Source organism: Chiloscyllium plagiosum, unplaced genomic scaffold (genome assembly GCF_037043375.1).
Source record: "Chiloscyllium plagiosum isolate Xiang-an unplaced genomic scaffold, Cpla_swu_hap1 HiC_scaffold_6, whole genome shotgun sequence".
Taxonomy (NCBI): Eukaryota; Metazoa; Chordata; class Chondrichthyes; order Orectolobiformes; family Hemiscylliidae; genus Chiloscyllium; species Chiloscyllium plagiosum.
The window spans coordinates 81014654-81027802 of NW_028270144.1; the positions used below are offsets into that span (position 1 = coordinate 81014654).

Consider the following 13149-nt stretch of genomic DNA (forward strand, 5'->3'; position numbering starts at 1 on the left):
CAAGCAGTATCAAGCAAATGCTCCCGAAACCACATTTAGAGTCATACAGATGTACAGCACAGAAACAGACACTTTGGTCCAACTTGACCATGCCAACCAGATATCTCAACTCAATCTAGTCCCACCTGCCAGCACCCGGCCCATATCCCTCCAAACCCTTCCTTTTCACATTCCCATCCAGATACCTTTTAAATGTTGCAATTGTACTAGCCTCCATTACTTCCTCTGGCAGCTCGTTCCATACACATACCACCCTCTGCGTGAAAAAGTTGTCTCTTTTATATCTTTCCCCTCTCAACCTAATCTATGCCCTCTAGTTCTGGACTCCCCCCACCCCAGGGAAAAGACTTTGGCTATTTACCCTATCAATGCCCCTCATGATTTTATAAACCTCTTTAAGGTCACTCCTCAGCCTCCAATGCTCCAGGGAAAACAGCCCCAGCCAATTCATCTTCTCCCTATAGCTCAAATCTTTCAACCCAGGGAACATCCTTGTAAATCTTTTCTGAACCCTTTCAAATTTCACAACATCTTTCCGATAGGAATATTCCAACAGTGGCCTAACCAACGTCCTGTACAGCCACAACATAACCTCCCAACTCCTGTACTCAATACTCTGACCAATAAAGGAAAGCATACCAAATGCCTCCTTCACTATCCTATCTACCTGTGACTCCACTTTCAAGGAGCTATAAACCTGCACTCCCTAGGACCTTACCATTAAGTGTATAAGTCCTGCTAAGATTTGCTTTCCCAAAATGCAGCACCTCACATTTATCTAAATTAAACTCCATCTGATCATTGTAATCTGAGGTAATCTTCTTCGCTGTCCACTACACCTCCAATTTTGGTGTCATCTGCAAACTTAGTAACTATACCTCTCATGCTCACATCCAAATCATTTCTATAAATGATGAAAAGTAGTGGACCCAGCACCGATCCTTGTGGCACTCCACTGGTCACAGGGGGGCCTCCAGTCTGAAAAACAACCCTCCACCACCACCCTCTGTCTTCTACCTTTGAGCCAGTTCTGTATCTAAATGGCTAGTTCTCCCTGTATTCCGTAAGATCTAACCTTGTTAACCAGTCTCCCATGAGGAAACCTTGTCGAACCGCTTATTCAAGTCCATATAGATAATTTCTACCACTGTGCCCTCATCAATCCTCTTTGTAACTTTTTCAAAAAACTCAATCAAGTTTGTGAGACATGATTTCCCACGCACAAAGTCATGTTGACTATCCTGAATCAGTCCTTGTCTTTCCAAATACATGTACATCCTGTCCCTCAGGATTCCCTCCAACAACTTGCCCACAATCGACGTCAGGCTCACTGGTCCGTAGTTCCCTGGCTTGTCCTTACCACCCTTCTTAAATAGTGGCACCTGGTTAGCCAACCTCCAGTTTTCCGGCACCTCACCTGTGACTATCGATGATACAAATATCTCAGCAAGAGGCCCAGCAATCACTTCCCTAGCTTCCCACAGAGTTCTAGAGTACACCTGATCAGGTCCTGGGGACTTATCCACTTTTATGTGCTTCAAGACATCCAGCATTTCCTCCTCTGTAATATGGACATTATTCAAGATATCACCATCTATTTCCCTATATTCTATATCTTCTATGTCCTTTTCCACAGTAAATACTGATGCAAAACATCTGCCCCACCTCCGCTCCACACAAAGCCACCTTACTGATCTTTGAGAGGCTGTATTCTCTCCCTGGTTATCCTTTTGTCCTTAATGTATTTGTAAAAACCCTTTGGATTCTCCTTAATTCTATTTGCCAAAGCTATCTCATATCCCCTTTTTGCCCTCCTGATTTCCTTCTAAGTATACTCCTACTGCCTTTATACTCTTCTAAGGATTCACTCGATCTATCCTGTCTATACCTTACATATGCTTCCTTCTTTTTCTTAACCAAACCCTCAATTTCTTTAGTCACCCAGCATTCCCTATACCTACCAGCCTTTCCTTTCACCCTAACAGGAATAATCTGTCTCTGGACTCTCGTTACCTCATTTCTAAAGGCTTCCCATTTTCCAGCCATTCCTTTACCTACGAACATCTGCTCCAAATTAGCTTTTGAAAGTTCTCGCCTAATACTGTCAAAATTGGCCTTTCTCCAATTTAGAACTTCAACTTTTAGATCTGGTCCATCCTTTTCCATCACTATTTTAAACTTAATAGAATTATGATCAATGGCCCTAAAGTGCTCCCCCACTGACCGCTCAGTCACCTGCCCTGCCTTATTTCCAAGAGTAGGTCAAGTTTTGCACCTTCTCTAATAGGTACATCCACATACTGAATCAGAAATTTGTCTTGTACACATTTAATAAATTCCTCTCCATCTAAACCCTTAACACTATGGCAGTCCCAGTTTATGTTTGCAAAGTTAAAATCCCCTACCATAACCACCCTATTATTCTTTCAGATAGCGGAGATCTCCTTACAAATTTGTTTCTCAATTTCCCTCTATTAGGTGTCTATAATCCAATCCCAATAACATGATCATCCCTTTCTTATTTCTCAATTCCACCCAAATAACTTCCCTAGATGAACTTCCAGGAGTATCCTCCCTCAGCACAGCTGTCATGCTAGCCTTTAAATGCCACTCCCCCTCCTCTCTTGCCCCACTTTCTATCGTTTCTATAGCATGTGTGTCCTGAAGCATTAAACTGCCAATCCTGTCCATTCCTGAGCCATGTTTCTGTAATTGCTCTGATATCCCAGTCCCATGTTCCTAACCATGCCCTGGGTTTATCTGCCCTCCCTTGCATTGAAGTAAATGCAGTTTAATTTGTCTGTACTATCTTGGTCTTTGCTTTGTTCCTGCCTGCCCTGACTATTTGACTCACTTCTTTTCCCAACTGTACCAGTCTCAGATTGATCCTCACTATGTCCCTGGGTCTCGGTCTCCCTCCCGTTCCAACTCAGGTGCAATCCATCCTTCTCATACAAGTCACTTCTACCCCAGAAGAGATTCCAATGATCCAAAAAAGTGAACCCTTCTCCCATGTATTCATCTGCTCTATCCTCCTATACCTCCCCTCATTAGCTCGTAGCACTGGGAATAATCCAGATATTACTGCTCTCAAGGACGTCCTTTTTAAATTCCTGCCTAACTCTCTAACTTCCCTTCAGAATCTCAACCTTTTCCCTTCCTGTCATTGGTATCAATGCGTATAATGACCTCCTGCTGGCCCCCCCCTTTGAGAACATTCTCTGAGACATCCTTGATCCTGGCACCAGGGAAACAACACACCATTCTGATTTTTCACTGCTGGCCACAGAAATGTCTGTCTGTGCCTTGGACTAGAGAGTCCCCTAACACAAATCAATCTCTTGGAACCCGATGTACACCTCATTGCATTAGAGCCAGCCTCAATACAGAAACTTGGCTGTTTTGTGCTACGTTCCCCATAGAATCCATCAGACCCTATATTTTCCAAAACAATATACTTGTTTGAAACAGGGATAGCCACAGACGACTCCTGCATTACCTGCCTACCTCTCTTATCTTTCCTGGAGTTAACCCAAATATGTGACTGTATTTGCAAGAGTTGTGATCACTATCACTGAAATGTTCTCCCACCAAGAGATCTGACACCTGTTCTGGTTCGTCGCCAAGCACCAAATCCAGTACGGCCTCCTCTCTAGTCAGTCTATCCACATATTGAGTCAGGAATCCTTGCTGGATACACCTGACAAAAATTGCTCCATCCAAACAATTTGAATGAAGGCGGTCCCAATCAATATTATGGAAATTAAAGTCACCCATGACAACAACCCTGTTACTTTCCAAAATCTGCCTCCCAATCTGCTCCTCTGTTGCTACTGGGGGATCTTTTGAAAACTTCCAATAAAATAACTGCTCCTTTCCTATCTGACTTCCACCCATATGGACTCTGTGGACAAACCCTCCTCAACGATCTCCCTTGCTGCAGCTGTGATACTATCCTCGATTAGCAATGCCACTCCCCTACATGACTAACATGGTGTGCTAGCTTTTATTGGTAGAGGGATTGAGTTTCAGAGCCATGAGGTCATGTTGCAGTAATACAAAGCTCTGGTGCTGCCGCACTTGGCATATTGCGTACAGTTCTTGTCACCGCCTTATAGGAAGGATGTGAAAGGTTTGGAAAGGGTTCAGAGGAGATTTACAAGGATATTGCCTAGTAAAGAGGGAAGGTCTTATGTAGAAAGGCTGAGGAACTTGAGGCTGTTTTTGTTCAAGAGAGAAGGTTGAGAGGTGACAAGACGTACAAGATAATCAGAGGGTTAGATAGGGTAGACAGTGAGAGTCTTTTTCCACAGATGGTGATGGCTAGCACAAGGGGACATAGCTTTAAATTGAGGGGTGATAGATATTGGACAGATGTCAGAGGTTGTTTCTTTACTCAGAGAGTAGGAGGGGTATGGAACGCCCTGCCTGCAACAGTAGCAGACCCGTTATCTTTAATGGCATTTAAATAGTCGTTAGATAAACATATGGATGAAAATGTAATAGTGTAGGTTAGATGGGCTTCATATTGGTTCCACAGGTTGTGCAACATCGAGGGCCAAAGGCCTGTACTGCAGCATCATGGCGAGGGGGAGCGGTAGGTTCCCTATTCTACTTAGACTTGTTGTATGAGGTTTCATCATCTACCGTTCCTACTTCAGTTGCAGTTATATGAATCATGAAAATAGATCCTTTGGCCCAGCTCGCCCATGCCAACCAGTATTCCTAGGCTGAACTAGTTCCATTTGCTGGTGTTTGGCCACTATCCCTACAAAACCTTTCCTACATCCATGTACTTGTCCAAATGTCTTTTAAATTGTTGTAATTGTTTCCACATCTACCACTCCCTCTGGTAGATTGTTCCATATACACACCATCGTCTGTGTGAAAAAGGTGCCCTCATGTCTCTTTTAAATCCTTCTCCTCTCATCTTAAACTTATATCCACTAGTTTTGGACTCCCCTAACCTGGGGAAAAGACCTTGGCTATTCATCTTATGTCTGCATGTCATTAAGGTCATCCCTCAACTTCCTACATTCCACGGAAAATATTCCCAGCTGATCCAGCCTCTCCTTATAACTCAAACTTCCAGTCTTGGTAATCCTGGTAAATCTTTTTTGCACCCTTTCCAGTTTGATAACATCCTTTCTACATCAGGGCAAGCAGAATTGTACACAACACTCTAAATTTCTTAACCAATGTCTTATACAGCTGGAACATGACTTCCCAACTTCCATACTCAATGCTCTTACAGATGAAGGCAGGCATGTCAAACGCCTGCCTTCCCAACTACCTGTGATACTACTTGCAAGGAACTACACATCTGCACTCTGGTTCAACAACACTCCCCAGGGCCCTAACGTGAACTGTGTAAGTACTGCCCTGGTTAGTCTCACCAACACCTCACAGTTATCTGAATTAAAATGTTATCGCCATTCATCGGCCCACTTGCCCAGTTGATCAACGCTCCATTGTACTCTCAGATTACCTTTTTCACTATCTACTATGCCACCAATTTTGAAGTCCTCAGCAAACGTATTAACCGTGTCTCCTAAATTCTCATCCAAATTATTTAAATAAATGACAAACAACAGTGAACCCAGCACCGATCCTTGTGGCACACAACTGATCACAGGCCTCTAGTCTGAAAATCAACCCTCTACAACCACCCTCTGTCTCCTAATGTCAAGCCAATTTTGTATCCAATTGACTAGCTCTCTCTGGATCCCATGTGATCTAACCTTTCGAACCAGTCTAGTATGCAGTACCTTGTCAAAAGCCTTGCTAAAGTCCAGTAGATAATGTCTACTGCACTGTCCTCATGTATTTTCTTGGTCACCTCTTCAAAAAATGCACTCAATTTGAGAGATACGATTTCTCATGCACAAAGCCATGCTAACTATCCCTAATCAGTCCTTGCCTTTCCAAATGCATGTAAAATCTCTCAGAATCCCCTTCACCAACTTACCCATAACTAACCTTAGGCTCACTGGTCTGTAGTTTTCTGGCTTTTCCTTACAACCTTTCTTAAATAAGTAATGGCACAACATTAGCCACCCTCCACTTGTCCGGCACCTCACCGTGACTGTTGATGATACAAATATCCCAGCGAGGGGCACAATTTCTTCCACAGCTTTCCATAATGTCCTAGGACACACTTGATCAGGTCACAGGGATTTATCTACCTTTATGCATTGTAAGACCCCCAGCACTCCCTCTTCTGTAATCTGTATGCTGATTCTAAACTCTCGTTATCTCACTTTTGAGAGCTTCCCACTTGCCAGATGTCCCTTTACCTGTTGACAGCCTTCCTCAGTCAGCTTTTGAAAGGTCCTGTCTAACACTATTAAAAATGGCTTGCCCGAGCTTAGAACTGAACTTGTGGGCCAGGCCTATCTTTATCTATAACTTTTCCAAGACACTGTTCACTCCCCTACATTCTCGAGCTTCCGTGTCTTTCGCCACAGTAAATACTGATGATAAATATTCGTTAAGAATCTTGCCCATCTCCTGTGGCTCCACACGTTGATGACCCTACTGATCTTTAAGGGGCCCTATTCTCTCCCTAGTTACTTTCTTTTCCTTAATATACTGTAGAATCTCTTTAGATTCACCTTTAACTTATCTGCCAAAGCTATCTCATGTCCCCTTTTTGCCTTCCTGATTTCCCTCTTAAGTTTATTCCTATATCCCCTATTATCCACAAGGGATTCATTTGACCCCAGTTACCTTTTGCTGACATATGTCTCCTTTTTCTTGATCAGAGCCTCACTATCTCAAGTCATCCAGTGTTCCTATTCCTGCCTGCCTTGCTCTTCACACTTATAGGAATATGCTGATTCTAAACTCTCGTTATCTCACTTTTGAGAGCTTCCCACTTGCCAGATGTCCCTTTACCTGTTGACAGCCTTCCTCAGTCAGCTTTTGAAAGGTCCTGTCTAACACTATTAAAAATGGCTTGCCCGAGCTTAGAACTGAACTTGTGGGCCAGGCCTATCTTTATCTATAACTATTTTAAAACTAATAGAATTATAGTCACTGGTCCCAAAGTACTCCCTCACTAACACCTCAGTCACTTATGTTGGCTTATTTCCCAAAACAATTCCTGATGAAGGGCTTAAGGCCGAAAAGTCGATTCTCCTGCTCCTCGATGCTGCCTGACATGCCGTGCTTTTCCAGCACTACATCTCGACTTTGAGCTCCAGCATCTGCAGTCCTCACTTTCTCTTCCTTATTTCCCAAAAGGAGTCAAACAACTGCTTTTGTTTATTACCAATAATTTTATACAAGATAATGTTCCAAGAAAGAAATAATGATGATGTTCCTATGAATTTTCTTGAGTTGCTTGCAGTAATGTTGCTGGGAAAGTTCTTTCACAAATGGTAATAAGTGCACCCTATAGTGAGTGGTCCACTTTTATTTAAAGTAAAAGAACTGTTTTGCTTATTGCTTTTGAGGTGGCAACTAGTGTATTGTAGTAACTTTTAGAGACTTATTTATCTTACCTTTACACCAATAGCAATGACAAGGTGCTTTGGAAGCTCTGGGTTGTCAAAGCAAAACTGACATTTCTCCATGCGGCTTGCTAATCTCTTGTGCTCAAGAATAGCTTTATTTCGTTGCCTTTCATCATCTTGGCCTGATTGGTCTTCTCTGGCTGCTTTTGACACAAACATGTCATCCAATGTATAGTTGTCTCTATCTATCTTCTCCAGAAACTGTAAAAAAAGATCAATTGAGCAGTTTTAAAATATTTGAAATAATTGCTGAAATAAAAGTGAATGATGGTCAAATTAACTTTTGCCTTTGACCATTATGCCCATAAACAACAATGGCAAGAGGTACAAGCATACGTTGCTTTACAAACTACAGAAGAGTTTTTGACTATTCTTGAACTGTAGCTTTGTCGGTGTCACTGTCATTGTGGCTCACATTCTAAAGCAACTCCAGAAAAAGCGGGGTCAACATCCAGGCCTTACTTAAACTATGTCAAGCTATATTATCCTCCCTTATAGGCTGTGTTGAATATGTTCTTCCCTTCAGACAATATTGATATTTAAATTTTAACTTCAGTTTTTTACTAACTGAAACCAATGCTTAGTTGAGGTGCTGGCGTCGTCATCCTTCAGCCAGTGGTTGAATTATTGAGGATGATATACTGTGAAATTTAGGAGCTTAACAACTTGCAATTCAGCAACCCTAGCATTCATTCGCTGGAAAGATCAATCTTAGTTTTGTAACAATTTATATGTGTTATAGAATTGAATCACTGAATAGATTAGATACAACTGCATCATGACAGCTGTGAATGTGTGTGTAAGGAACTGTGCCTCTTGTTATAGCTGAGCTAAGTATTTAATTTTTTTTAAAAAATGAAATAATTGCGGATGCTGAACCCTGACTTCTGAAGAAGGGTCACTGGACCTGAAACATTAAGTCTGATTTCTCTCCACAGATGCTGCCAGGCCTGCTAAGTTTTTCCAGTAATTTCTGTGCTTGCTATGTATTTATTATATGGAAGCCCATGTTTTGCACTGATCAACTACTGTAGAGACTGCTAACTATTTAAACATATGAACAAGGAACAAGAGTAGACTATTCGGCTCTTCAAACCTGCCCCACAATACAACAAGATCACAGTTGATCTGATTTTAATCTCAATAGAGGGAATGTCAAAGTAGGGAAGTGTTGCTGCAGTAATATAGGGCTTTGGTGAGGTCACACCAAGAATACTGTGCAGAGTTTTGAATACTTGGAAAAAAAAATTACATTAGCAGTTCAGAGAAGATTCATTCAACTCAATTCTGGGCTGAAAGCCTTATCTTATTAAATAACATTAAATAGTTTGGACTGATGCAATTAGAACAAAGAGCAGTACAGCTCAGGAACAGACCCTTTGGCCCATGATGTCTGTACCGATCACGATGCCATTCTAAACTAACCCCAACCACCTGCACATGGTCTGTATCCCTTCATCCCTGCCTGTTCATGTGTCTGTCAAAATGCCTCTGAAATGTTGTAGTAGTATTTGCTGAGATAAGAAAATTAGCATTAAGGCGATTTACCTGAATGCTTGTAGCATTCGTAACAAAGTAGATGAGTTAACGGCAGAAATCATCGTGAATGATTATGATGTGGTAAGCGTCACAGAGATGTGGTTGCAAGGGATTCAGGACTGGCAGTTAAACATCCAAGGATTTATCTAAAAGACAGGGAAGTGGGCAGAGGGGGCTGGGTTGCCTTGTTAGTTTAGAATGAAATTAAATCTATGGCGTCAGGTGTGTGTGTGTCATATAAAGTGGCCAAAAGCACTGGGAAATTAGAAGATTAGGAATATTACTAAAACAAACAGAGGATAACAAAGAGAAATCAGGAAGGAGAGGATCAAATATGAAGGTAGGCTAACCAGTAATATTAGAAATCATAGTAAAAGTTTCTTTCAATACATAAGAACCAAATGAGAGGCAAAAATAGGCATTAGGCTGCTCCAAGTTTAGTGCTGGGAGATAAGGAAAAAACTGAAGAACTTAACAAGTACTTTGCGTCAGTCTTCACAATGGAAGACATGAGTAATATCCCAACAATTAAGGAGAGTCGGGCAGATTTAGGTATGGTAGCCATTACAAAAGAGAAAGCGCTAGAAAAGCTAAAAGGTCTAAAAATTGATAAATCTCCTGGCCGCGATGGAGTACATCCTAGATTTCTGAGGGAGGTGGCTGAGGAAATAGCGGAGGCATTTGTTGTGATCTTTCAAAAGTCACTGGAGTCAGGGAAAGTCATGGATGATTGGAAAATCGTTGTTGTAACCCCCTTGTTCGAGAAAGGATCAAGACAAAAGATGAAAAGTTATAAGCCGATTAGCCTAACCATGGTTGTAGGTAAAATTCCAGAATCCATCGTTAAGGATGAGATTTCTAAATTCTTGGAAGTGCAGGGTCGGTTTAGAACAAGTCAGCATGGATTTAGTAAGGGGAGATTGTGCCTGACAAACCTGTTAGAATTCTTTGAAGAGGTAACAAGTAGGCTAAACCAGGGAAATCCAGTGCATGTTATCTATCTAGACTTCCAAAATGCCTTTGATAAGGTGCCTCATGGGAGGCTGCTGAATAAGCTAAGGGCCCATAATGTTCGAGTTGAGCTTCTGGCATGGATTGAGGATTGGCTGTCTGACAGAAGACAGCGAGTTGGAATAAAAGATTCGTTTTCAGAATGGCAGGGTTCAGTGTTGGGGTCGCAGCTGTTCACTTTATATATCAATTATCTGGATTAAGGGACTTGGGGCAATCTGGCCAAGTTTGCCGCTGATATGAAGTTAGGTGGACAGGCAGGTAGTACTGAGGAGGTGGGGAGGCTGCAGAAAGATTTACACAGTTTAGGAGAGTGGTCAAGGAAATGGCTGATGAAATTCAACGTGAGTAAGTGCGAGGTCTTGAATTTTAGAAAAAAAATACAGGCATTACCAATTTTCTAAATGGTGAGAAAAATCATAAAGCTAAAGTACAAAGGGATCTGGGAGAGCTAGTACAGGATTCTCTAAAGGTTAACTTGCAGGTTGAATCTGTTATTAAGAAAGCGAATGTAATGTTGAGGGTTGGAATAAAGAAACAGCGATGCTCTTCTAAGACTTTATAAAGCTCTAGTTAGGTCCCATTTAGAATACTGTGTCCAATTTTGGGCCCCACATCTCAGGAAGGACATACTGGTACTGGAGCGATTCCAGTGGCGGTTCACATGGATTACCCATGGAATAGTAGGCCTAACATACGATGAATGGCTGAGGATCCTGGGATTGTATTCATTACAATCTAGAAGGTTGAGGGGAGATCTAATAAAAACTTACAAGATAATGCACGGCTTAGAAAGGGTGGACGCTGGGAAGTTGTTTCCGTTAGGCGGGGAGACTAGGACCCGTGGGGACAGCCTTAGAATTAGAGGGGGTCAATTTAGAATGGAAATGAAGAGACATTGCTTCAGCCAGAGTGTGGTGGGCCTGTGGAATGCATTGCCACAGAGCACAGTGGAGGCTAGGATGTTAAATGTCTTCAAGGCAGAGACTGATAAATTCTTGTTCTTGCAAGGAATTAAGGGCTACTGGGAGAGTGAAGGTAAGTGGAGTTGAAATGCCCATCAGCCATGATTAAATGATGGAGTGGACTCGATGGGCTTAATGGCCTTTCCTCCACTCCTATATCTTATGGTCTTCTGCCACCTCCACTGACAGCACAATCCAGGTATCTATGACCCTGTGTGTAAAAAACTTGCCTTGCACATTTACTTTAAACCTTTCCTGTTTACTTTATACCGATTCTCCCTAATATTTGACATTTCCACCCTGGGAAACATACTTCGACTTAGAAAGAGAATTATTTTATTGAAACAAAAGATCCTGAGGATTTATTGGGTGGATACCTGAAGAAAGATTCCTCTTGTGGAGGAGACTGGAATGACAGGACACAGTTCAAGAAAAAGGGGGTTTTTCCTCTTAAGACAGAAGCAAAGATAACTTTTTTTCTTTCAGACGGTGGTTAGTCTGTGGTATTCTCTTCCCTAGACAGTAGTAGAGACTAGGTCAATTAATTTATTAAATATTGAGTTCAGTAAATTTTTGATAGACAAGGGACATAAGGTTACAGAGGGGTAGGCAGGAAAGTGGAGCTAAGATCACAACCAGATTAGCCGTGATCTTATCCAATGGTGGAGCTGGGTTGAAGGGTTAAATAGCTCTTGACATTAAGTCCCATGTTCCTTTGAAATTCTGCTCTACCTAATAGATCCATCCAGAATAACCAAAAATTCCTTATGTTGCAGATTCCACTTAGCTTGCAAACAGTTCTACGGGTTTAGCTTTTCTGTTCTACTATAGGTGGCTAGTGAATGTGTTGATTAAACTATGTCAAATGCCATCGTATCTGACATCACTTCCCAAATTTTCCTTTAATTAATGTAAATGAATAATCTGCTTTAATTTAAGAAGCTTTTCATTGTATTTGTTTCTAGGGAATTTATCTCCCTTTATAACAGAGATTGACTCAGACACAACTATTCAAAGCTGAGAAACCCCAAATTTCTCAAGTCTTTTTAAATTTTCGGCATTGAAGACTCAGGAAAAAAGGATTTTGGTCCCTTTTTGCACTACTTAAAAGACTTAAAGTTCTCTGTTCTGAATCGGATACAGAATTCATAATAAATTTTATTCAGTAAGAAGTTAAACTGATTAGTTATCAGACAAGTAAAATTCAAAATATAATTAGTCTAAATTATATTCAACAATTATTAAAATGATTAATTTAACTTAACAAAATGCTTACTTTTTTAAAAAAAATAATTCAGCATCATTTATTACATTTGAATTTTATTATGTATAATAATTTGCACGTCCAATCATTGTTCTTTGAAACTGTATGTCAAGAAGTGGAAACAACTCCATGTTCCATCATAAGTGTTGTGCAAACTAAAGATGACACAGAATATTGTTAAAAAATGATGTGAAAGAGAATTTTGAGAAGCAGTTCAAGAATACAAATGAATCTGCTCTCAAATGATTCATTCCATAACATTATACATCGGTGTACTGTTAGAACCCTCACTGATTTATTTCTTTTTGTTTGACACTGTGAGCTGAGAGTGGAAGGTGCCCTTTGGACTGTGAGGAATAGCTTGTTTTAAAAATACAACAAAAGACAGTTATTTTGTTATTATGAGGCCAGGTTTGGATGTTAATTGCAAGTTTATGCTTGTTCGCAGAATGTTCTATAAGTATTTCATTTCAGAAAGGCCTTATGCTCTACAAAATAGATGGTAAATATGAAATGTTTCCTGGCCCTCCATGGGCAATCTGGCAGGAAGAGGCAAGAGCTTGAACTGGATTCTGGACTGTGTTTAAATCAGAAGGATTATGCCTGCGAAAGCTACAGGACAGATTTAACTGCTCCCTGGTTCCCCTCTCATTATCAACTTAATGAAAATTCAGAGACTACAATCTCAGATATAAGAATTCCCCAGAGCCTACTGGAAGCTATCTGCATGCATTGCTGTCTTCAGAAACCCAGCAAGACATATATGCCCGTGAGATTACTGCTCAAGTGAGCTGACCAGTTAAATCTCATTTATTTATTTTTTTCTTTTGATTTTTTCCTTAATTGTTTGTTT

The 13149-nt window shown here is 41.0% G+C and overlaps 1 protein-coding gene across 3 annotated transcripts in view; it reads right to left on the bottom strand.

Annotated features, from left to right (window-relative positions):
• Positions 1 to 13149, bottom strand: part of cwf19l2 (CWF19 like cell cycle control factor 2) — a 143329-nt gene that overhangs the window by 23916 nt on the left and 106264 nt on the right. For all 3 annotated transcript variants that reach the window (XM_043691833.2, XM_043691830.2, XM_043691831.2), the window contains exon 13: positions 7506 to 7718. In XM_043691833.2, the coding sequence (XP_043547768.2) occupies positions 7506 to 7718 (213 nt within the window). The remainder of the gene's footprint in view (positions 1 to 7505; positions 7719 to 13149) is intronic.